The sequence below is a fragment of the Rhea pennata genome, chromosome 1 (assembly GCF_028389875.1).
Source record: "Rhea pennata isolate bPtePen1 chromosome 1, bPtePen1.pri, whole genome shotgun sequence".
Taxonomy (NCBI): domain Eukaryota; kingdom Metazoa; phylum Chordata; class Aves; order Rheiformes; family Rheidae; genus Rhea; species Rhea pennata.
Window position 1 is genome coordinate 215,918,225 of NC_084663.1, and position 24,772 is coordinate 215,942,996.

General features: G+C 56.7%; 2 protein-coding genes across 4 annotated transcripts; both read left to right on the plus strand.

The window, feature by feature from the left end:
• The first annotated feature begins 200 nt into the window (after positions 1-200).
• Positions 201-21,687, plus strand: RNF121 (ring finger protein 121). Of its 3 annotated transcripts, none has more exons than XM_062567504.1 (9): positions 201-269; positions 9,130-9,167; positions 10,276-10,417; positions 11,242-11,396; positions 11,909-12,016; positions 12,819-12,939; positions 16,042-16,175; positions 18,996-19,097; positions 20,072-21,687. In XM_062567504.1, the coding sequence occupies exons 1-9, from the start codon at positions 213-215 to the stop codon at positions 20,190-20,192; spliced, it is 978 nt and encodes a 325-aa protein (XP_062423488.1). In that variant the 5' UTR covers positions 201-212; the 3' UTR covers positions 20,193-21,687. The 3 variants fall into 3 exon arrangements, with proteins under 3 accessions (XP_062423488.1, XP_062423490.1, XP_062423489.1); XM_062567505.1 differs by lacking the exon at positions 201-269 and adding an exon at positions 8,970-9,013; XM_062567506.1 differs by lacking the exon at positions 9,130-9,167 and having other exon boundaries at positions 242-269.
• IL18BP (interleukin 18 binding protein) lies at positions 19,106-24,752 on the plus strand. The gene is made up of 7 exons (XM_062587236.1): positions 19,106-19,873; positions 20,462-21,776; positions 22,563-22,634; positions 23,588-23,647; positions 23,729-23,797; positions 23,911-24,040; positions 24,587-24,752. The coding sequence occupies exons 2-7, from the start codon at positions 20,462-20,464 to the stop codon at positions 24,750-24,752; spliced, it is 1,812 nt and encodes a 603-aa protein (XP_062443220.1). The 5' UTR covers positions 19,106-19,873.
• The last annotated feature ends 20 nt before the right edge of the window (positions 24,753-24,772 follow it).

A 24,772-nucleotide genomic window follows, 5' to 3' on the forward strand; every position in this document is an offset into this window, starting at 1 on the left:
TCGCTGGGTCTGGCAATGGCAGAGGAGCCCTAACTGTGACAGCTCTCGCGGGCCGCCCCTCTGCCCGTGGTCCCGCCTCCTCTCCCTCTTGACTGGCCGTCATGGCAGAGACACGCTCAGCGATTGGCTGTTGTTGTCCTGGTGTAGCCTGTGATTGGCGGACGCTGGCGGAAGTAGTTGGACAGTGGGAGGGAGGGAACTGGGGGGGCAAGATGGCGGCGGTGCTGGAAGTGGAGGTTGGCGGCGCCGTCGAGCGGGACGTGGAGGAGGTAACGGGGGGCGCTGAGCACGGGGGGGGCAATGGGCGCTCTGGAGGCCCTAGGCGGAGGGCGGTGGAGGAGGCTGGAGCGGGAGGAAGGAGGGGGACCCTAGGGCGGGGGGTCCGTTGGGGGTAACGGGGGGGGCTGTGGGGCGGGGGGTCCGTTGGGGGTAACGGGGGGGGCTGTGGGGCGGGGGGTCCGTTGGGGGTAACGGGGGGGGCTGTGGGGCGGGGGGTCCGTTGGGGTAACGTGGGGGGGGGGCTGTGGGGCGGGGGGTCCGTTGGGGGTAACGGGGGGGGCTGTGGGGCGGGGGGTCCGTTGGGGTAACGTGGGGGGGGGGCTGTGGGGCGGGGGGTCCGTTGGGGGTAACGGGGGGGGCTGTGGGGCGAGGGGTCCGTTGGGGTAACGTGGGGGGCTGTGGGGCGGGGGGTCCGTTGGGGTAACGTGGGGGGGGGCTGTGGGGCGGGGGGTCTGTTGGGGTAATGTGGGGGGGGCCCTAGGGTAGGGGATGCTGGGATAACTTGGGCGGGGCTCTAGGGCAGAGGGTCGATTAGAATACCGTGGGGGGGGCTCTGGGGTGGGGTGGTGTTGGGATAATGTGTGTGGGGCTCTGGGGCAGGAGGGTGTTGGGGTAACGTGGGGGGGGCTGTGGGGCGAGGGGCCTGTTAGGGTAATGTGGGGGGGGCTGTGGGGCGGGGGGTCCGTTGGGGTAACATTGGGGGGCCTCTGGGGCGGGAGGTCTGTTGGGATAACGTGGGGGGGGCTCTGGGGTGGGGGGTGCTGGGATAATGTGTGGGGGGGCTCTGGGGCAGAGGGTCCATTGGGATAACATTGGGGGGGCTCTGGGGCAGGGGGTGTTGGGATAATGTAGGGGGGCCTCTGGGGTGGGGGGGGTATTGGGATAATGTTGGGGTGGCTTTAGGGTGAGGGAGATATTGGAGGGTTGTGGGAGGGCTCTGGATCTGGGGGGCTTTGGGGTGGATTTTGCAGGGGTAGGGGGATATGGGGGCCCCCCAGCGCCCCTGCCCTGCTGGGGGGGGTTAGTGAGAGGCTGTGGGCCTGGAGGCCATTGGTGAGGCATCTGGAGTAGGGGGCAGGCGGGGGGCGCTGGGGTAGGGGTGCGTTGGGATGGGGACGGTGCGGGGGGCAGGGAAGCTTTGCGGAGGCTCCAGAGGGATTTTGCAAGGCTCCACGGGGGGGGAGGGGGGCGCTGGGTTAGGGGCCGTTGGCAGTTTCTGCGAGGAGCGGTGAGGACAGCTCTATGGGGTGCGTGGCCCCGGGCTGGGGGGCCTAGGGGCGGGCGGATTGCTCGGAGGGGGCCGAGAGCAGGTCCCAGGAGCCTGCGGGGAAGGAGGGCGGCCGCGGAGGAGCCGTTCAGAGCAGCCTGGGCTGCGCGAAGGAGCACCTGGGGCGCTGGGCGCGGGGGCGGCTGCGCGCGGAGGTCCTCGGCAGGAGCCCTGCCGGGGGGCGTCGCGTGCTGGGCAGCGGCCGAGGAGCCTCTCTCGAGGGCCGGGCCCCTGCAGTTTGCCCAGCTGAAGCGGGGTCCTAGGAGCGAGAGCTCAGGCCGGGGTTACGGTCACTCTAGCTCTTCGGTATCCGTGGCGCCGTCTCTGCTGCGAGTTGATTCGGGACGGTAACGCTCGGTGCTAGAGCAGCTGCGTGGGCCGACAGGACCGGGGTGGCGTTAGCGTTTAGGAGAACGCGACGGTACGTGAGAGCGCTCGAGCTGCCGTCCGGCGCCAGCCGCGCTGGTAGTATTTACTGCTGGGAGTAACCGTCTGGTACGGTGCGGGCGCCGTGCCGCGCTTGCAGCCTTCCACGGCAAGGTACCTGGTGGCCCTAACTGTTGGATAAAGGGGTTCAACGAAGGTCCAGCTGCTCCCGTGCTGGCGTCCGCGGATTCTCGTCCTCGAGAACAAGAACAGAAAGCACAAAGCTGGGAATGCAAACCCGCTTGGGAAGTAGTCGGGAGCAGGGGCTCGCTGGAGCTGGGACCCGGCGCGCTGAGCTGCCGTGTGTTGTGTGCCGTCGTGTTGCGGCGCTGTGTAGGTACCGCTGTCCCAGGCTTTAGCGCGGCTTTTCGCCATCACCTGCTTTTGCTCCTTGTGCTCCTGAGCCTTTGTTTCTGCTTGTGGAGCAGATAAGCAGATAAGAACTTCGTGCTAGTTGGCATCTTGCACAGCCCGGAGCCTGCATTGTTTGCTAAAATAACTGTGCTGGTTTAGGCCGCAGGGTTATTTGTGCACAGAGAGAGGGCTCTGTGCTTTGTGTGTGTGTCTGGCGGTGCTGCCCGCGTTGTGCGGGCAGGGGCGTGGAGAGGACAACAGGGGCAGATGGTGCAGTCTGGGTCTCATGGCTTTTCTCAAACTGGTAGTTTTAGCACTGAAGAATTTTTGTGTGAAGTTAGTGGCAGGGTCAAGTTGTAGTGCTTTCTTTGTGTGTGGCCAAACGATGTGAAACTGTTTGCCTAAAGCATAATAGCAGCTTCTATATCCTGTCTGCACAGTATGTGCTGCAGCCTCACAGAATGGCTGATGGACGTTTGAAAAGCAGGTATAGTAGGGTGATTGAGAATCTAGCCTCAAATTAAGTGACTTGGTGTTTTAAAACGTGGACCAGTCCCTCTTGCTCTTGTTTCGTGTTGTATTCAAGGTATTCGCTGCTGACGTTTTAGGCCAGAGATGTCCTTTCTCCAGCCAGAGTCCCGCACTTGCTCACAGTGCTCTGTGTGTTAGGCGTTTTGTTTCTGCCTTGTGGGATTTACCGGACAGGCAGCATCCGTGTGCCTGAAGCACTAGAGCTGCGTCGTGAGAGCGCGCCTGTTGCTGAGAGAACCTGGAGGAGACTTGTGTGCGATCTGAAAAGCAGAGGGGTGGCTTGAGCGCAAGGATGTAGCAAAGCTAAGAGAAACTGCTTTTCATATGTCTCTTTAGGAGTTGTTCTTTTTAAGATAAGTTGCAGAAAAAGGGCAGGCATGGTGGGCAGCAAGCCGAATTGTAAGAAGGAGGTAAACCAGCAGGATCTTGAAGGCCAGGTGATTGTGAATGCCTTCTTGTTAATCTGCTCTGAGTGCCAGGTTTGGGCTTTTTAAGCTTGTATGTTTTGAAGTTAGAATTCAAAGAAGTTCCAAGCTGATACGGTAAAGGTGATATGTTTTGGAGGACATGACACTGTACTTGTGGCTGCTGGAGCCAGGCTTCTTGAGAGCTGTATGGGACAGATATCTAGTGTCTTAGCTTGTGTTATCAGGTTATTATTACTTACTTTTCTCTAAAAATGTGAGCTTAATGTCCTTAGCATGAATCTCTTCCATCTTGCTAAGCAAAGTTCTGTAACTTAAAGCAAACTAGTGAGATGGTACCTGATTCTCTCATAAAGTTGCATTCAGTGTCAGCTGCAGGTGGGAAAATGTCTTCTCTGAAAAACAGAGATCTGACTAGTCTATGACCATTGTGAGTGAAATTCCTGTTGTTCAGCCAGGCAGGAAAGCCCTTTTTAGAGATAATTGAGAGGGACTGATAGATCAACAGCAAGAAGTCGTTGGCTTCTGTGAAAGGCACCAGCAGTATGCAAACAGCTGATAAGGTGTGCAAAGAACAGTGGTTATGCCTTTGCCCTTGTTCTGCAAAATCTACGTCTGTTCGGTTTCTGAACGGCTGGGGGTGATCGGTGGTAGGTGATGGGCTTGGAGTACTGAGAAACAGTTTTTAATTTAGCAGCAGTACAATGCTTATCCCATCATCTTGCAAAGGCATTTACAGTGCGGTTGTAATGCAAACTGCATGCAGATGTTGGGACATCTGTTACTTTTTTGCTTTTTTCCCAAATTTAATATTCTTGATCAAAACTCCCCCCCTTCTCTGTGTGTAGAAGTAGAACAGCAAAGAATTTAACGTACTTGCTGCTGTGTTTCATGCTAGAGGTGAGGCAGTTCATAAAAGCTATGTGCGTGCGTCTTCCTAATATGTTGGCTGTTCTCTGGGATGAGTCATACGGCTAACAAGATGTTAGTGGTGGTGCTACGTACGTTAGAGATCTGAAAACAGTTACATGTTTTATTTGGTGCAGCATGGGATAAGTGACACGTGTTGGCTTAGTATGGCTTCAACTTTGTCTGCTCGTAGTTAATGATTTTGCCAGGGGCTTCATTCTAATAGCAATGCATTTGATCAATCTGAGCCTTTCTATTTCCCATCAGTTGTTACTACTTTTCTATGTTTTATGAAAGGAAGTAGCGAGGAATTGAGATTCTGGGACTTCTTCAAACTCTCACTAATGGCCCTCACTCTTCAAAGCCAACCTCAGGGGAGCTGCTGGACTCTCAGTACTCCTGGGATTTAGGCTTCCAGTTATCATTTCAGGTCGTTACAAGTGGATTACTTAGAAATAGGTTAAGTCTGTGGGAAAGATGAGGATATGTCCCAGGCATTCTGAATCCTCATCTCTTGCTCTGCTGCGAGATGCTGTTCGCAGCAGGCGCTGGATACCGGTGCAGCTGATAGCCAGAGTACTGCAGACTCATGTAGAGCGTGCTGTAGAGGAAGATCTGTAGCTGGGTACAGAAGTCAGCAGCTTCTTTTACCCTGTCCTAGAGATAAATTCTTCTTACCTCCCTCTCAGATTTAGTAGCATAAGGAGATTATAACTGGCTCACGCCAGGACACTTAGTACACATGCTTTAAGATGGTCATATTTTGCTACTACTGGATTATAGAAAACAGGCGGTTACTGGCCTTAAGTCATTGCAGCCTTTGAGTTTTCCTGGAGGGAGATAATTCTCTCAAACATCTCAGTGATTGAATATGTCACTTTTATAACTCTGAGGAATTAGCCACTGCTGAAAACTTATGAATGGCTTGAATTGCTTACGAAGACTGTGATGCCATATTTGAGAAGAGAGTTAGATTTTAGTTACAGATGACCGCAGTTTATTCCAGTTATTACCCAATTTTTTTTTTGAGCAGTTTGTGAGTTATGGAGGAAGCAGAAAAAACTTCTTAAAAAGACATAATTATGAATGATATATTCTGTCCTCTAAGAGCCCTAGTTAGCTGCACATAGCTGCCACTGTCCTGATATTACCAACTCGAGGAGGCTGGAGAGGGACTGTGTTGCTGCCAAGACTCTGTAGAGCACGTTTTCAAACACTGCAGCTATCCTCATGGTTCTTGTCCAGCCCCTCTCCTCTCTGATGGGGTGACCATAAGTTAAGAACAGAGGCCCTTCAGCCTGGCTGACAAGGACACAACAGGTCTAAAGACTGGATGTCGAGAAAAGCAAGAAATAGGGTGAAAACTTAACAGTGAGAGCAGATACTTCTTGGAACCGTCTCTTGCAGGCTCACCACCACTGGAAACTTTTAGACTCAAAACTAGATCTCTCTGGTAAGAGAGGGTGCGTTTCCGGGAGGTGTTAATTTAGGAAGGTCCTGTTGCCTCCGTTCCTTAGGAGTTAAAAGAATTGGTTATATCATACCACAGAGCTCGAATCTCTCAATTCTGCCCAATCTTTGTCTGGTAGTGATCAGATCGCTTGATTTCTGTCCAATTTCCCCTCTACCCTCCCTCACTTGAATAATGTTATTTCAGGAACTTTGAGCTCTAGGGGATTTAGTGAAGTTCATAGCTTGTAATTAAAAATAATAATTCCTGTCTTACACACTTGCTCACTAGGTGTGTTTTATTGCATTGGATGTTGGGGCACAACTAAGTATAAAATCCTCTCTTTTTGTGAAATGCAATGGCAGATTCTTTAACGTTTTGGGCTGAGCAGGCTTTAAATCATTTGCTGGAAGAACTTGTAGGTTTGGGGATGATGCTGAAGGCAAGAGTGTGAGAAATGTTCCAAAAAATTGGGAAAACGAGACTGGGTGCTGTTTTACTCTAAAAGGGTGTATGGAACAAAGCAGCAGTGCCAGGAAGCCACTTTATGTACCTGCAAGTGAAAATTTGTATAAGTGTGTATGTGCCACCGCCAGGTTATCAGGCATATGCTTCTCCGGGAAGCAGCCTCGTACTGCTCAGATACGGACTGGCACGTAAGAGTTTTGCAACACATATAAGCTGCAATATTTTGTATAAAGAAGCAATAGTGCTGTACAGTGAAGTTTGACACACTTAAGTCTTGTGCATGTGCTTTAAGATAAAGAAACCCTAAAACCACTGCAAAACCATCTTCTAGGTGTTAACCCTATGGGTGCTGGAAATCTGGGAGAGATACACTTGATCTTGTGCTTGTCAGGTCCTTTTTTTCCATCTCTGCGGTATGCCGTCTTAAGCCTCTGTTTTCCACTCCTTCCTTCTCCGCAGCCCCACAAGAGAGGAGGTTTGGGACTGTTCCACCAGAAATTGAGGCTAGAGACAGGATTTTAGCTGCTTAGACCTGTGTGTGTGGTGTGGGCCAAAGGTGAGGGGCTCTTTCCTTGCAAAGTGCCCTAGTCCAGCTAGGACGGGCTTGGAGCACGAGGGGAGCCTGGGGATCTGTCTGTGGGAGTGGGAGCTCCTCTGGGTGGTGAAGGGACCCCAGAGTTTGCAGGAGACCGTTGGTAACCTGCATGTATATGCTAAACCGAAACCAGAGCTGAGCGGGGCTGACAGCAGTCATCTCATGATTTTCCTGCTTGTAACTTGAGAAATAATTCGTTGCTTTTAATTTTTTTTTTTGGACTACTTATCAGACAGTTGTTCTAACTTAAAAAATTGCAGAGATGACTGTTTTAAGGAAAAATAGCGACTTAACTGACTAATTTTTGGAGTGGATGCTTGGGGAGCAGAGTAGCGTCGGGAGTTTGGGTAATACGAGTGCACTTTTCCGAGCCAGTGTCAGATCATCACCACCTACGTGCAGCTGCTTATGCAAGCCAGAAAGCTCAAATAGAAATTTTCATACATCTATACTTTGCCTCTGTTTAAGTACTGAAGTACCCCTTAAAGGCCTTAGGGACTAGATTTCTTGCAGCTGTTCCTCTAGGGTGTAGCACTGCAGGTGTTTAACAGCACGCAGACACGTCTGCATTCCCCTTCCTCCTCGCCCCAGAGTGTTATTAGGCACGACAGCGGAAGCGAGGCAGCGGAGCAGAGCAGTAAAATATCTGTTTGCGCAAAGCCCGCGGGGATCTAACGAGCGGCCGTTGCCGTCGAGGTGCGGCAGCTCCCGGGAGGGCGTTGGGGGCTGCCTGCCTGCGCCGCGCTCGGCGCGGCTCCGGCGCGGGGCAGGCCTGGGGCGGAGGTTGGCGCTGGACCTGTGACCTGCTGCCTGGCCGGCTGAGGCAGGAGCGCGGCGGAGCCCCGTTCCTCCCGTGTGCGCGTCGCTGGGGCGCGTAGCAAAACCTGATAACAAAGTCCGTGGTGTGACCGGTGTGCAAACCGTCGTCTTGTGGCTCCGCCGTTTGCTGGCAAATGTCACCTGTAGGTCGGCCAGTGTTTGCCAGCTCTGTCTGCTACTGAAGCTGTGAACAAGGTGGGGAAAGCCACGAGCCGGTACGAATGCCGTCTTGGCTCCCTGACTTCAGCAGCGCGTCGTGGTGTCTTCATCCAGGTGGTGTTTCACGAATTGTGTGTCTGGCTGGTGGCTGGGCTGCGCCCCGGGCGATCTGCTGCGGGTTTCAACTGTATTTCTCTTCTTAACAAAAGCGAGATGAAGTTAGAACGATGAGACTTTTTGTTGAAATGTGACGCTTAAGGTTTTCTTCCATCTGATGCTTTGTGGTGAGGTTGTTTGTGCTGGAGCTCACGGAGGACGTACGGGATTCTCTGCTCCTCGGCCCCCAGGTGAAGTTTGAGTGCGGCCTGCTTGCAAGCTGCGAGGCTGGAGGCAGAGCTGCGGGGTGGCGTTCAGAGGACTTCCTCTTGAAATCACCCAGCTGGGTCGCCCCTGGCCCCGAAACCTGTCGTGCGGAAGGTGTCATTAACGCTCTTGCATCCAGCCTTGCACTTCCAGCTTGCATTTGAGCAGAGATTGTGTCAGCTCTTCGTCTCTCCTCACTGATGGTACCTCCTGTCTTTGGCCGGTGTTGCCAGGCTTCTGTTGTCCACTAAGGCACAAACATTGCTACCCGTGGTCCTTGGGAGACGCCTCCAGCGACGTCGGCAGAGCTAGTTCAAAATCTTTGGTTGTGCTTCCTTCTGAAAAACTTCTAGCAGTAGTTTGCTGCTGGCGTGCAGACATCACTGTCCATCATACAGACTAGCGGGTTGGGTGTTTCTTTTTCTTTTTTTCTTTTTTTTTTTTTTTTTTTTTTTTTTTTTGTTTACTCTCCTCTCTGTACTGCTTCTGACTTGTATTTGGATTGCCCTTGTGTGCCCAGGGCCTCCTGGCTGGGTTGTGAATGTGGGGTTTAAACAATACCTGCACTACATGTAGTCCAGGATAGTGGGCAGGAGATTTGACTCCAGTAAAATGTGTGAGTACAGCTGGGAAGGTGCCTGCACTGATGGAGGAATGTGGGATTCTGCAACTCTCCCTCTGCCTCCTGGAGGATTGAGTCACAGCTCTGGGCCATAGTGTCCTGAGGGTCACAGCCAGGGCTTGTTGTTCAAAGCAACCTTTTTGTATCCTGAGTTTTTCCCTCTTAAACTTTTCCTTGCATTTCAGAAGCATTGTGAAGAGTGATCCCCGCAGTCTCAAGGAATGGCTTTGCAATTAACTCTGACATTGCCATCTGCCCCCATCAGGTGGCTCGCTAGGAGATTAAAGGAGCCAGATGTCAGATCAGTGTTGCTTAAAGTGAACAGACAGTGTATAACCTTAATCATGTGAGGCATAAACCAGCATCTTCACTGTTTGGGGGACACTTAAATGTTAAAGTTGGCTAGGCTGATATTGCTGCTCCCAGACTTCAGCAGCTGACTGTTTCTTTTTTTCTGTTTAGGTTGATCTTTCGCACTTGTCTCCAGAAGAAAGATGGAGGTGAGTTTGTACTGTAAGGTGAGCCTGTGCTTAAAGAGCTTCTTAAATCAGTTCCTGCTCTTGGCTGGGGCTACTGGTAGCGCAGCCCGTATTCGCTGGCCACGCTGTGCAGAATGGAGTTGGCAGAGCTCTGCTTGTTAGTAGGAAGTGTGAGCCTGTCTTAAAAGGCTCTTTTTTAAACAGCTTACTAGTTATTCCACCTTTTCTCTTAGACAAACCAGTGTCAGTCAGACATGTGCTGAAAAGTACAGTAAGACTGGTCTTTCAGTATTAATTTATAGAGATTATAAATCTCTAAGATTATTAAGAATTGGAGAAGCTAGCGTGTTTGTTTTCTTTTTTTCTTTTTCTTTTTTTTTTTGTCTTTTGACTTGCATCATCTTGTCAGCTTAAGACCAAGAGTTAAGTCTGTTAGAGGTCTTGATTCTGCCTTGGTTTTGGGGCAAAACGTGCTAAATGCAAAGAAATCAGAGGCTTTAGATGAGCATCAGTCTGTGGAAATTACCTGTTTTGGGGTGCAGAATGAGCTGTGATTGCCTGGAGCAGAGAGAACACAACTTGCTAGGGTTTGTGAGTTTTGCCAGCTGTACTCTTGGCAAAGGAGAGAGTGCCAGTGTCTGTGGGGTGGTGTGCATGCCCTTTGCTGGGTGAGAGGGAGAGTGGTACCGGTGGCTCTGGAACTGGACTAAAGGAAGCTTCGCCTGCTTCGTATTGGCGTTCTCAGTTAGCACATGTGGTGTCGAATAGCTTCTCAGTTGCTGCTGTTGCACCAGTGAGTTGCCAGGTGAGTTATGCGAAAGGTGCACTCTGCTGGTCCTTGCTTGTATGTCAGCAAGACTCTTATACCTGTCCTGTATACACTAGAATGGGCTAGATGGTTGTGTTGGCTTCCATGGTTTAAATATGAACGAGACACAGAGATGCCTTTTTTTTCCTCTTTCTCCTCTGGATTGCAACACAGCATCCTCATCCATGACACTCCTTAATGGTGTCTTCCAGCGTGGTCTTCCCAACTGTCCCATGTTGGGTGTTTGTCAGCTCTGCCGTGTTGTTCAGTACGTGGTCTGTGCCTGCATGCTCTTCAGTTGCCTTTTCCCTATTGTTGCAGGGTGGAGCATGCACGGATGCATGCCAAACACCGTGGCCACGAGGCTATGCATGCCGAAATGGTCCTCATCCTTATTGCCACGTTAGTGGTTGCACAGCTCCTGTTGGTTCAGTGGAAACAGAGACACCCTCGCTCCTATAATGTAAGTGTCTCCCACACAGCTGGTTTGTCTGTGAGGCTGGATGTAAGTGCTGAATGTTGTTGTCATTTAGATAACAAGAAATATGTTGATGATATTCTCCTATTTTCTGGTGTTGAAACACCCATGTCTTTCCAACAGCTTACAGGGATTCTAGCTAAGGATAAGGATGGGTGCATCTGGAATTCTTAAGCTCCTTTTATAAGTAATGTCAATAACAGTTTTAAATAATGCTTTAGTACAAGGTAATGGAACAAGTGGATATTGCCTTTTATCTTAGTATTAATGCAAGTGGAAGCTGTGTTTTGTCAATGCTTCCTCAGAAATGATGGAGGCTATTTGTTGAATGGACCCTAGGTTTCACAGTCCCTGCACTGCTTTTGTGCTTGCCGGTGCTTTCTAAGCACTGCTGTCTGCTGAGTAGTTGTCCCATTATCTGATGCCGCTGACTTGCCTTTTTGAGTCAGGTTACCAGAAAGGAACCCTTATTTTCCTTGGACCAGTGGAACAAACCTCTCTAGCTTCATCAAAGTTAATGTTTTCAGGCAATGCCTGTAATTCTCCATGAAACTTAACCCAAAATCTGTTTATGGGTTTGCCTTTTTCCCTCCACAAGAACCATAGAAGCTCAGCTGCATGGCAGTACATGTCTTGGGAACGGGCTATGGGGCAGAGGCAAGTCTGAAGCTTTCTCTGCACTGATCTGCTTGTTTCATACTTGCATTTCCCTTCCATATTGTCAGGAAAGGCTGCCAGAACTTTTAGGGTGTTTTTGATACCTGATGAGCAGTGAACCAGCTTAAAATGCCTTTCCTCTGTTCTTGCAGATGGTGACCCTCTTCCAGATGTGGGTGGTGCCTCTGTATTTCACAATAAAGCTGAACTGGTGGCGGTTCTTGGTAATCTGGGTGCTCTTCTCCGCTGTCACAGCTTTTGTCACCTTCAGGGCAACTCGAAAACCTCTGGTACAGACAACACCCAGGTTAGTGCAAACATTTCTGGGAAACCTCTTCAGCCTGAGCGTAGCCACTGAAAGGAAGTGCAGCACTTATTTCAGCAGTAGTGCACCTTAAGAGGATTTTCCATGCTGCCCACATCAGCCTAATCTGTTAGAACCTGTCTGTGTGAAGAACTAACTAGCTCCTGACAGTCAGCTGCCTGAAAATGTATCTGAGCACCTAGTGGAAAGTTTGGTACTCAGGAGGCTTGAATGGGACTGATAACCTCACAGAAGGCATTCCTGGTGTGAAGCATTCTTGCTGACGGCCTTTGGAGATTCTGGGGCTCCTAGTCTGAAGGTCACAACTCTGAGCTGCCCAGAGCAACAGGGTTCTGTAGTTTGAATTACACTTTTAAACCTGTTTTCCATGTGTATGTGTAGTTGCAGTGTTTGTAAACAACACCGTCTAATTTTAAAAAGTAACCTTTAGGTTCTTGATGCACCTTCATTCTGGAAAAACAAAGCAGTTTAATTCTCGTTTTAATTCTTTCCAGGCTGGTTTACAAATGGTTTCTACTAATATACAAAATCAGCTACGCCACTGGAATCGTTGGGTACATGGCTGTGATGTTTACACTTTTTGGTCTTAACTTATTATTCAGGTGAGCGAATCTTTCAGGTCTGACTCCCAGGGCAGGAGACCAAAGAGACTTTCAGGGTGTCTTCTCCCTGCATTCAGGATCACAAGTGAGATGCTAGTACGTGAACTGGTCAAGGTAGCTGGGGTTGCTCCTCTCCTGGAGAGCCCTGCTTCCAGCAGGTGTGCTGGCAACTCCTGCTGGCTCTATTCCTCTGGTGTGTCCAGCCTGGGGAATCGAGGCAGCAGTGGGATTTTCTTTGCTGCCCCGAAGAAGAGGTATCTGCAGGTGCCTGCAAAAAGCAAGCAGCCCAGATGTGATAGAAGAGCACCTGATCCCAAGCCATCTTCCCATTCAAAGAAGTTCCTTCTGTCTCTAGAGGGATTAGCAGATGTGTCAGCTGCCTGCAGAGGCACAGAGATGTTGCCAGGGGGCTGCTGAGATGTTACTGAGAGTAGATTTGGTGTAAAACAGAGTTGAGGAAATCTTGCAGCTACTCATTTCAGAGGCTGATGAGGAAGATGGGCAACAAGTGTTAGACAGTTATGGTATAACACTCACTTCTCCATTCAAAAGCTACTTGATGATAACTGAGCAGTTGAAGCATCCCAGAAGCAGAGACTGGGATTGTATCGGGCAGGCACGTAAAGACCTCTGCAGGGGGATGCTTCATAGTGACACGTGTTTGCTGCTTGGGTGAACTGCTCTTGCAGTGGAATTGCTGCTGAGCTGCAGCATCTGTTGGGCTATTCCAGCACACTAACTTTGCACCTCTACAGCCTGCAAAAAGAAAGCAGCTGAGACTGTTTGGACTCTTCTGTTGCAGAATCAAACCAGAAGATGCGATGGACTTTGGCATCTCCCTTCTCTTCTATGGTCTTTACTATGGGGTCCTAGAGCGGGACTTTGCGGAGATGTGTGCAGATTACATGGCCTCAACTATTGGGGTGAGTTAATGCTGCCCTGGATTCCTGGTCAAGGTCCTATCCTGTTAATAGGGGACTTGAAATGTCTGTTGCAGCAGTAGCTTTTGCCTCTTCCCAAATGGAGAAGTGCATCAAACTTCCCTCTGGGATGGGCTCACTAAGGCCATTGCCTTTCTTACTATGCTCTCCCTGGGCTGACATAAGAGTTACTCTAGTTACTGAGCCCTCTTTTTAAGAGCAAAGGCTTTGTGGTTGGCCCTTCATCTTCAGAAGCACAAGAAATGAGGAATGGAAGGATCTTTTCAGCCCCTCTAAAGTCCAGACAAACATTTGCCTAACTGTGCCTTTAAAACCTCCAGTGCTGAAGAGCGTTCGCATTTCTTGGATCATGTTGCTCGTATGTTAACTCTATCTGTAGCTACAAGAGGGTGTATTCCTACGTGCCTTTAGCAGTGTCTGAAAACCTATGGCCCACTCACCTAATGCCTTAAAGGTTACCAAGGACTCCTGTGGAGTTGATAGTCTCCCTCCTCTACAGCAGTTCTTTAGGGCCTTCAAGATTTTGTCTGCATCTCTTCCTTCCCTCCTCCCCTTCTCCAAGGCCTCTGCTGCTGCTCCGTGGATGTCCTGCCTGGCACACTTCGGGGAGCCTCCAGCCCCTTGCCTGTGTCAATGCTGCCAGCAGCATGCTCTGCCCAGAGCCCTCTTGATTGGGGCTCTGCTGGTGGTGCTCTGTAGGGTACCTGAGCTGGCAATACCCATCTGTCCTGATCATCTCTCTCCAGAGTGAGTCCTCCACTTGGGAGGATGCCCTGGGGTGTGCTGTACCTGTGGGGAATCTTCTGGCCCTATGACCCAGCTTCAGTGAGGCCAGCTTGTGCTCCTGGTAGGGCTCCATGCCAGCCCTGAGGACTGTTGCAGGGAGTGACTTCTACTGTAAGCACTCAGCCAGACGCCTTTTACTTACAGACCTTGAATTTCCCCTCACGAAGACGAGTGACAATGGGCAGACCTGTGGCTGCCCAGGTGTGCCCTGAAGCCCTTCCTTCTCCAGCAGAGCCTTGTGCAGTGCTGCGTCAGGTGGGGCAGTAAGGACAGCCTCGATTGAGACAGCTTGGTCAGCGTCTTCCCCTTCAGCCACATCAGGTTTTACTGCTGGGGCTCACTGCTGAGTTGTCCTGGAAGAGGACATTTGCATTTGCATCCGTCTCCCCAGACAGCGAGATGGGGATGTGGGCGTTATTCTGAATTTGTTGTTTCAGCTTCCCCACAGCTGCAGGTCCCCGAGTTCTGCTTGTTCTCAGGGTAACCGAGGCACTGGACATGTATCAGCCGCTGTGGAGCAGGAGGGGTAGTTGGGTGCCACAGCCCTGCAATTGAACAGCACCCTTTCAGCCTTGCTTTCCTCTTTGAGTCGTCAACTTCACTTTTCACCCTGTCGGTCCTGAGAAGAAATACTTCCAGAGTGGACTTTGCAGTTCCTCATGCACTGTGGTGGGGTTTAGGAAGGGCCTTTCTTGGCGGGTGTGTTAGTACAGCTGGTGGCAGCACCTTGCCAGACCCAAGCTGTAGTGTGTTAAGTGCTTTGGAGTGAGAGAAAGCTGCATTCGTGTTGGCGTAGGCCTCCCTGGCATTAGCCTGCCCAGCCCTTGAGGCCTGAGCCTGCTGCCCATGCTGGGCAGCCGCGGGGGCCGTGGGGCCGTGCAGAGGCTTGGGGAAGCTCAGTCATCCCTGGAGTGGTTGGCTGAGGTGAACAAGGTTGGCTTGATTGGGTGAATGGGGTCTGCGTGTTAGCAGCTGCTGCTCTGTTGCAGCTGGTTCTGAGCTTGGCTCCCCAGCGTGGTGGTTGGCTTGCCAGGCTGCTTTGCAGATCCTTCCACTAGCTGGCACTGCAGCTCTGCCTTGGACGTTTGGAGTGAAGTTTGTGACGGCTTTCTGAGGGAGACCAGCTTCTCCACCTGACAGCCAGAGCTGCAGTATCCGAGGCGCGCACGACGTGCGGCCTGAGGCTGGTAGCCATCCTTGGAGTGTGTGGGGCCAGCTCGTCTCTCCCCAACTTGCACTCGCGGTGTCCCGGTCGTGTGCTTGCACCCTCCTGTGGTCTGCATCAGGCCAGCGCTGAACAGCGAGTGGCTACAGAGAGGCTTGGAAAAGGCCTCTTCCGAGGAGAGAACGGCTGCTGTGTGGTTCAGCCTTTGGCCATTTGTGCTTTAGAGACTGGCTGTGCCGCAGGGAGTGGTTGGATCAAAGGCTCGTGCTGTGTCCCAGCGCCCTGTCCCGGTCTTGGGGGAACCAATCATTCCATACCTTCTTTAGGCTGACCTTTAGCCAGCCTGGCTTGAAATGCCGTCTCAGTTCTTATCCTAACTTTCCCAGTGGCTTGAGCATGCCTGCCCCTGCTGACATCTCTTCTTTGCATCTCTTCTTTTGCCCCTGTTCACATCTCTTTGTGTTTCCCACCAGCCTGAGTAGCTCTGCCTGCTTCCCCTTTCTCCACTGTGGATTCTGCTTTAATCTGGCCCCTTGGTTACTGACTTTCAGCTGTTTGTTTCTTTCTGAACTTGCTGCGGTTGCACTGAGCTTGCCTTGCCACTAATCCGTCCTGGATGCTGTCCCACCAGGCTGGCATGTTGTCATGTAGCACGCTTCCATCAAAACAGCTGGAGGAGTCCAGGCAGGCCATGCTCAATCTGGAGCCCAGGGCTGCTGCCTTGTGTAAAACCCGAGACCCAGAGTTTGTCCTGTTCTTGCCTGCAGCCTTCATCCTTACTGCCTAGGCCCAGGTGGACTTGCCCCCGGAGACAACTACAGCATGATGTGGTCATAGGGGGATGACGGGCTGTGGTCACCCAGGCACGGTGGGGAAAGCGGGGAGAGCGGGGGCTGAAAGATGGGTTGATGTGATGGGAGCTGTGAAGGGCTGCGAAGCGACTGAGCAGCTCTGTGTCCTGTTGTAGTTGTTTCCCGCAGCTGGACCTGTAGCAAGGTTTCTAGCCAGAAAGGCTGAGGCTGGACTCCTCAGGCACTGACCAGCCCTCCTCAAAGCTTAGCCGTGTTGACACGGGTGTCAGACGAATGCCCTCCTGCTGTGACCAGCTCTCCCTCTGCTCTGCCCTCGCTCAGTTCTACAGTGCCTCGGGAATGCCCACGAAGCACCTCTCCGACAGCGTCTGCGCTGTGTGTGGCCAGCAGATCTTCGTGGACGTCAATGAAGAGGGGATCATCGAGAACACGTATCGCCTCTCCTGTAATCACGTGTATCCTTTTCCTCTGGAGCCAGGGCCGTGCCTCGCAGGCTTCCTTCCAGGGCTTGCTGTGAAGAACAGCCCTTGGAGCCTGGTTGCATACCGTGCTCACACTGCTGCCTGCCCTCACCTGGGGTTAAGAAATGGGTGTCCTCATACCTAGGAGGTTCTGCTGATCTTGCAAGTGATTCTTGGCTGTGTCATAGCTGACTTAGGACTTTGCCTTTTTCTGTACTACAAGTCACTGAAGCTACTTCCTTGCTATCTGCCTGTGCTTTCCAAGGTGACAACTCCTGGCATTCCAGCTCCGCAGCTCAAGCAGTCCAGCTGTGGAGCTAGGCCTTGTTCCTGCTGTCCCTCTCCAGATCCCCAGTGCTTGCCCCCATTCCTGACACCAGTGGTGTGATGCAGAGGCGTGAACTGTCCCAAATGGAGCCGTCACAAGTCCAGCTGAGCAACTTGGGCTGCCTCTGTTGCACCTACCCTCTGCCCAGCCCCAGCAACAGGGAGCTACTGTGGGGAGCAGGTCCTGGCAGAGAGTCTCTGAAGGGAAACATCAGAGGAACACGCTGCCTACTCTGGGAGACTATGGGGGATCCTGTAGAGGACAGCCCCTTGGGGGGATTGGTGCCCTGGTCGAGCACTGCCAGAGCTCTGGCACCACATGCTCAGCTCAGCCCTGCCCTGGTTCAGGCTGCAGCCTGGCAGCTTCCTCTGGGAATTCCAGCTGTACAGAGTTTCCAGTGCCCTTGAGAGGGAGGTGAGTGCCAGCAGCCAGTTGCAAAACAGCTCCTTCTGGGAAAGTGAAACAACTGTTGAGCCACCACAAGGGGCAACTGTTCTCCCTGCGCTGGGAGCAGCCAGCGTGGCCTCTACGTCTGCACCGTGTGCCCTGGGCCTCTCTGCAGGGCTGGGGAGCTGCTGGTGTGGTCCAGCCCAGCAGCTGCCTCCTGATCGCAGCACAGGCTCAGGGTGCCTGCTGTATCCCCTCGTAGTGTCCCACCTGGGACAGAGTCACTTAGCCAGGAGCAGGGTCCCCTTGGGGCAGGCTGGAGAACTCACCAGTGCTTGTTTGGGCTGAGGTTTGTCTTGTCGCTTCTGCGGTGACGCTGCCCTGGAAGCAGCAAGACACGCACAAGGGAATGTTCTGACCTCTCCCAGGACAACTGATTGAGGTCTAATTTGAAATTGGAAATCCCAATAACTTGCTCAGCCAAAGTAGAGTGTGGCTCTAGGGTTTTCCTGACTGTGACTCAGTGGTGGAGATGAGATGTTTGGTGCTGCTATTTGTGGTGCTGCTTGCGTTGCTTGGTAAGAGGTGGTTTCCAGACTAAACCTGAGCAAGGGGCATGTTGGCAAAGCTTGCCTAAATTTAAACACCATAAACCACTTGGAAATGCTTATCACTTGACCGTGGAGACTGTCAGAGCTTGGGCATGCATGTGACACGCTGGTGTCCTGCGGGCAAATCAAGTGGGTTTTGTGGTTGTTAGAGGAATCAGTGCTTCTGCCGTAGTCCCTGGAGCGCGAAGGAGTGCTGAGGGCTGGTTCACAGCCCTGGCTCTGCAACCACCCTGCAGCTCCCCATCGTCCGCGATGCGGTCGGGGGCTATGAAGTGCGTGCTGGCTGGAGGCTTCTGCTTCGGGGGCAGCCGAGGGAGCAACTTCCAGTGGCATTAACCCTGTTACAGAATCACAGGGTAAGGTTGGAAGGGACCTCTGGAGATCATCTAGGCAGGCCTTCAAGATCTCCAGAGAAGGAGACTCCACCACCTCTCTGGGCAACCTGGTCCAGTGCTCTGTCACTCTCACAGGGAAGAAATTCCCACTCACGTTCAGGCAGAACTTCCTGTGCTTCAGTTTTTGCCACAGCTGGCACTTTGTCATTTTTTTTATCTAATGAAACTCTGTTGATCTGAATGAGACATTTGAGGGAGATTTTGAGGGAGGTTTCACGGAGGCATTACCTAAGGGAGTTTCTGTTTCACTTGGCAGCAGCCTGGTGTGTGGTAGAGTCCCCCACCGGGGGAACTGGCTTGGCTCTTCTCCAAAGCTGTGCTGCAAGACTCCAGCTACAGCCGCTTAATGTTTTCTTATGGCTTCTCCAGGTTCTAGCTGTGGGTTGTGCTGAGATTAAGCAAATCCTTGTCGCATCTTCTGTTGTGACTGAATAACTGGCATTTAGAAGTGAGACTGTGGTGATTTTTTTTTTAATCTGTTGCTAATCCTAAAATAGCCTTTGTCTTAGGCTTGTGCAACATAGGCAGTCAAGTTTGCAGAGCAGCCCTTTCTCTGTGCGGTACAAACCTTTCCCATGCATTCCTGAAGTCTCAGCATTTCACACCTGCCTTTCGCTGCTGACCTTCAGTGTGGGCTTTTTCCCTGCTCTTGCTGTCAAACCAAGGAGCAGGGTGTCCCTGCTGTTTCTGCCCCTCTCACGCGCAGGACTGGCTGCACACGTTGCTCTAACTCAGCTCTGGGGTACGTGCAGGATCTGTTCCACAGCGAACCACTTGTCTCATCAGGCAGGAAGTGGTGCTCTGGGAAATTGGTCATAGCCCTGACCACGGTGCCCCCTGTTATCTTCTAACCACCCATCGCTGCAGGGCTGCATCCTGCTCGTGGCCCCTTCCTTTGTGCCTGGAAGTTGTGGGGCCTTCTAGGAAAGGTCTGTGGTTGTGCAATGCAGCGGTCCCTGTAACACTTGGACGATTTCCTGCCCTTTGCACAGAGATATGGGGGTGATTTGTCAAGCTTGACGAGAGCCCTGGGTTCCTCGCTGTTCCCCCTGCTCCATGCCATGGCAATTCCCCTTAACGTGTTGGTCCCCAGGTTTCACGAGTTCTGTATCCGTGGCTGGTGCATTGTCGGGAAGAAGCAGACGTGTCCATACTGCAAAGAGAAGGTGGACCTGAAGAGGATGTTCAGTAACCCGTATCCTTTCTCCTTGTGGGAGCCAACTCCTTGTGGGCTGGAACCATGGGTAGATAGACAAGTTCCCTTTCCCCAGGAGAGGGCTCAGGGCCATGACACAGGGACATTATCCGGGACTGCTGGCTGCTCATCTGGGCTTGTCTGGCAACTCCCTGGCCCTCAGGCAAGTCACCTCCAGGGCCAGAGCAGGGGGCAGTGCTCCCAGGCTTTTATGTGCTGCAAAATCTGTCCTGAGCTGAGCGTGTTGCTCGGCATGAAGCCGTGGGCTCGTCTGGGGAACTGGGAGGCTGCGAGCTGTAGCCAGCATTGCTGGCAGCTTCCTGAATCACCCCAGGTGAGACGCTTGTCAGGCTTGTGCCACTGCTGCTCCTGCCCGTGAGGTGAAATGTCTGCGTAGCCCTTCGCAGCCTTCCCTCGCGGGAGGGAGGTGTGGAGTCTGCAGCCGCTGCCTGCCGGCGGCGCAAGCTGCGGTGGGAAGATGCAGCACCCGTGCTCTCCCATGCTGCTGACCCTGTCCTTCGCCATGCCCGAGGCAGAGGGTGAGTCAAGTTGCGGTTCCTCCGCTTCCCTCGCTTCGTCTTTATACTTTCAAGCTGGGAGTGAGAGACCTGCAAAGCCCGGAGCGGGGTTTGCCATCTGTGCATAGCACTCCAGTGCCCCGGCCTGGAGGCAGGTCTTGTATGCCCTGAGGCAGGAGGAGGTGTTAGAGCTGCCTCCTGCACCCCGTGGGAGCACGTGGCTGCATCCCAGACCCTTCTTGGTGACGTCCAGCTGAGGTGAGGCCTGACTGCTCTTTGCAGCAGGAGTTGTCTTCCCCAGGCAAAGCTGCAGTGGGAATGACCTCTTCTCCCTTTCCTGCTTTGAGCCTGCCAGCAGCCCAAAACCCCTGTGGCATGGCAGGTTTGGCTGGCTCCTCCTTGGGTTGTGGTCGTGCTGTGCCTGTCCCTGTGGGTCTTTAACCCCTTTGCATACAGCTGGGAAAGGCCTCACGTCATGTACGGGCAGCTGCTGGACTGGCTGCGTTACCTGGTGGCCTGGCAGCCGGTTATCATCGGACTGGTGCAGGGCATTAACTACATCCTGGGCCTGGAGTAAGGGAAGCCGGTGGGGAAGCCGTGGAGCCACGAGAGGACGCGAGCCGAGGGCAGAGGACAGCAGCTGGCCAGGGAGGCTGGTTTTTATCCTTCACCTCTCAGGATCTTGGCTGCCCTCAAGGACCGCGGCATCAGGGGCTGACGGAGGACTCTGCCCAGGCGACTCCCAGCCAGGCGCCTCCTGTTTGGGCCGGGGAAGCAGTTTTTTTCTTTCTTTTTTTTTTTTTAAGCAATTATTTTAACGAGCGTATTTAAAACTTTCTATTGCAGATGAAAAGACATTGGTCCCGTTTCCCTCCCCCAGCCCCTTGCCCCCTTAGCCGTGGCTCGTCCCTGCGGGAGGCAGGCTGCCGGCCTCGCGCGGAGCCCCTGCCTCGGGGCCGCCTCCGCCTCCCTCCCCGCGGCCGTGCCGCCCCGGACGCAGCCGGCGGGGAGCCCGGGGCTTCGCTGGCTCCCCGCGGCAGTCCTGCCGCGAGCGTAGGAGGAGACGGGGAAGCGGAGCCGCGCCGAGGGTCGGTGCTGTGCCCAGGCGGAGCTGGGCGCCGTCCGCCCGCTGCGCGCAGAAGACCCGCCGGCGGGACGCGCTGCCGCGGAGGAGAGGCCGCCCGAGGGAGGTGTCGCGCCGAGGGCCGGAGCGCAGGTCAGAGCCCCCGTCGCCCGGCGCCGTGCCCTCCGAGGAAGGAACCGGGGGCGGCCGGGGCCGCTCGGCCGCCGCCGCGCGGGACCCTCGCGGGCCGGGCCGGGCCGCTCCTTGCCCGGCGCCCGTCCTGGGGCGCGCGGCGGACGCGAGCCGTCCTCCTCCCCCAGGCAGCCCCACGTCCGCCCCCCCCACCGGTGACCTTTTTGTACGGTCACGTCTTTTTCTATGCGTGCTGGGGTCCCCCGAGCCCCGGTCCCCTACGCGACCCGCGTGCCAGCGAGCGGAGGCGGGCGCCCGGGCCCCCGTCTCTCCCCACACTCCTTTCCCGGGCGGAGAGCGGAGGCAGGCGGAGGGGCCGGGGGGGGCCGGGCCCCAGCCTGGGCGCTGCGCTCCTCGCTCCGGTTATTGCTCTTCCCTCGGCAGGGAGGTGGGAAGAGGACGCAGCGATGGCTCAGGGCAGGGCACCGCAGGGCCCGGGCGGGCGCTTCTCTGCGCTGCTCCGCTGGCGCTGGAGAAGGAGCAGCGCTTCGCCTAGGGCGACCTTGAGCTCGCGGCCGGCAGCACTGGCGTGCGGACCGGGGCCAGGACGTGCCGCTCCAGGGCGCGGAGCCGCCAGGAAGCCAGCCGGGGCGGCGACGGGCTCGCCCGGCTCCCGCGGGCGGCGCGGGGGCCAGGATGCGGCGGCGGCCGGCACCGCGGTCTTTGCGCGAGCTGCTGGCCCGCGCCGTAGCGCGTCCCTTCTCCCCCGGGGAGACCCGCCACGGCCGCCTGCTCTGCTGCGTTCTTTCGGTTTTGTTTCGGGTGAAATCACATTGACATGTCGTGCCAAACACCGAAATAGAATCCTGGAAACGGAGACGTGGCTCTGGGCTTTTGTTGATCTTTTCCCTCCTCGGCTGGCAGATCGTGTTTGGGAGATCGTGTTTCCTGCTCCTCTGGCACCGCGTGCCCTCGCTGCAGCCCCTTCCCATGTGCTCGGGGCTGGGCACGGGGTCAGGCTCTCCGGGGGAGCAGGCGCCGGCTCCCCAGGGGCCCGTGAGGCACAGGTTGCGCTCGGCAGCCTTGGAGGAGCGCTGAGATAACCTGTTTTCAAGCCATAATCTTCCCCCCCGCCCCCGGGAATGCCAGGAAAACTTGCTGGGTTTTTAGGGGCTTTTTGCCACTTGGAGCGTCGTTCCTGTGCCCGGAGGACCCGGGCTTCTGCTCCTGCCCCTGCGCCGGCTGCCTGGCAGTGGGGAGGCTCGGGGAGGCTGGAGCGGCCCCGGGGGCTCCCAGCTTTGCAGCCTGCTCTCCCTTCTTTCCCCACGCCCGCGGGGCTGGCCGCTCCCACGGCGGCAGCGAGCCCCTGCGCTGCCCCCCGGCAGCGCCGGCTCCGCACGGGCCCCCGTGTGCGTGCGGCGGGCTGCCGCCGCCTGCCCGGCCCCACTGCACGCGTGGGAGCCCCCGGTGCGACGGGCGCGTGTCCGACCTCCCGGGGGGACGCGCGCCCGTCCGGCCCCGCGGCGGGGAAAGGCCGCCGTGCCGCCTGCTTCCCCGTCCTCCGGAGCGCGGGCGTTGCCCAACTTCCCCCGGCCGCGGTGGGGCCGCTCGTGCTGCCGCGTGGGGCTGCTTACGTGGTGCCACTGTCAGCGGGGGCTGCCCCGGGGACGGTGACACCCGATGGCTCATAGCCCCACGCACTGGGGCACGAGGTCCCTGGGGGGCCCACGCCTGCTTGTTTGCCGGGACCAGGTCCGGTGCGGGTGCACGTGCCGGCGTGGGTGCGGGTGCCGGTGCAGGTCCCGATGCGGGTGCCGGTGCCAGGTCCGGTCCCGGCGCGGGTCCCGGCGTGGGTGTGGGTGCCGGTACCAGGTCCGGTCCCGGCGCGGGTGCCGGTGCCAGGTCCGGTCCCGGCGCGGGTGCGGGCGCGGCCCGGGAGGCGGCGCCGGGAGGCGGCTGCGGCGCGGGGCGGAGCGGGGCGCGGGCGGCTCCGCCGGGGAGTCCCGGGCCGCCCCCCCCGGGCCGCCCCCCCGGGCCCTCATAAAGCGCCGCCGGCCCGGTTCGGCCGCGGCATCATGGCTCCACGCGCCAGCTGCACCGGTACGGCCGCTGCGGGGCCCAGGCGTCCCGGGGGGCGGGGGAGCCATCCCGGTGCCTCGGGACCCTGCTGGGGCTGGGGGCGGGGGGGGGCGCCTGGGTGGCGGGTGTTGGGGGGACCCTCCCTGGGATCGGGGGGATGGGGGGGGCCTGCTGGCGTTGGGGGGGGGATGTGGGAACGTGGCTGGGGCTGGGGATGTGGGGGGGACTCCTGGGTGGCAGGTGTGGGGAGACCCTCTGGGGGCTGTGGGGGGACCCCCCTGGGGCTGGGAGGACCCTCTGGGGGCTGATGGGATTTGGGGGGACCCTGCTGGGGCTGGCGATGCGGGGGGAGGACTCCGGTGTTGCAGGTGTGGGGGGACCCTCCAGGGGGTGGGGGATGTGGGGGGACCCTCTGGGGTTGCAGGCGTGGGGGGACCCTCCAGGGGGTGGGGGATGTGGGGGGACCCTCTGGGGTTGCAGGCGTGGGGGGACCCTCCGGTGTGGGGGATGTGGGGGGACCCTCTGGGGTTGCAGGTGTGGGGGGGACCCCCCGGGGGGCGGGCTGCGGGGATGCCCCAGCTCGGGGGGCACTGTGGGGACTGTGCCCCACTCGGAGCGTCCCTGGGGGGCTCCAGTGCGCCCGGCGCTGAGCACCCGGCGCTGAGCACCCGGCGCTGAGCGCCCGCCCCCGCTCGCAGCGCCCCGCATCCGCCTCCTGCTGACCCTGCTCTGCTGGGCCACGGCCGCCCGCAGCCCAGGTGAGCGCTGCCCCCCCGGGCCGGGGCCCCACCGCCCCCCGGGCCGGGCGCTCGCCCCCCTCACCCCGCTCTGCCCCCCAGGCGCCGCTGCCCAGCCGCCGCCGCTCAGCATCACCCTGCTGGGGGTGCCGGCGGAGCCCCCCCGCCCGGGTGAGTGACGCCGGGGCCCCCGCGGGGACAGCCGGCCGCAGCCCGGCCGGGGGGTGCCGGGGCCGCCGCCCACCCCCTCGCTGACACCCCCCCCCGGCGCCCTCCCGCTGCAGGCGACAACGTGACGGTGTCGTGCAAGGCGCTGAGCGGCCTCCCCGAGCTCACGCTGCTCTACTGGCTGGGCAACGGCTCCTTCGTGGAGACGCTCTACCCGGACGGGGCCGTGCGCGAGGGCGACGTGCAGTGAGCGAGCGGGACGGGGGGCAGGGGAGGTGAGGGGTGAGGGGGCGCAGGGGGCGAGGGGCGCACGAGGGTGCGTGGGGCTGCAAGAGTGAACGAGGCTGCGGGGCTACAGGAGGGCTGCGCGAGGCTGCAAGGCGCATGGGGCTGCATGGGGCTGCAAGGGTGCATGGGGCTGCATGGGGCTGCATGGGCGCATGGGGCTGCATGGGGCTGCATGGGGCTGCAAGGGCATATGGGGCTGCATGGGTGCATGGGGCTGCAAGGGCACATGGGGCTGCCTGAGGGCTGCGCGAGACTGCAAGGACGTGTGGGGCTGCATGAGTGCGTGGGGCTGCATGGGTGCATGGGGCTGCAAAGGTGCACGAGGCTGCACAGGCGCATGGGGCTGCACGGGCGCGTGGGGCTGCACGGGTGCCCTCGGGGTGCAGCCGCCCCGGGGCTCTGGGGCTCCCGGCACCCCGGGGGGCCGCTGCGCGCTGCAGCCCTGGGCCCCGGCCGGGGCGTCGCGCAGGCGCCGGCGGCCGCTCAGCGCCGCTTCGCCCGCAGGGAGGAGCCGCGGGGCCGGGGGGCGACCCTGCGCCGGGACCTGCACATCGGCTCCTTCGGCGCCCGGGAGCTGCACACCAACTTCACCTGCGTGGCGCTGAGCCCCGGGGGCTTCAGCGCCCGCCAGATGCGCTGGGCGCCCGCCCAGGGCCCGGGGCTGGGCTGAGCCCCGCGCCGCGCCGCGCC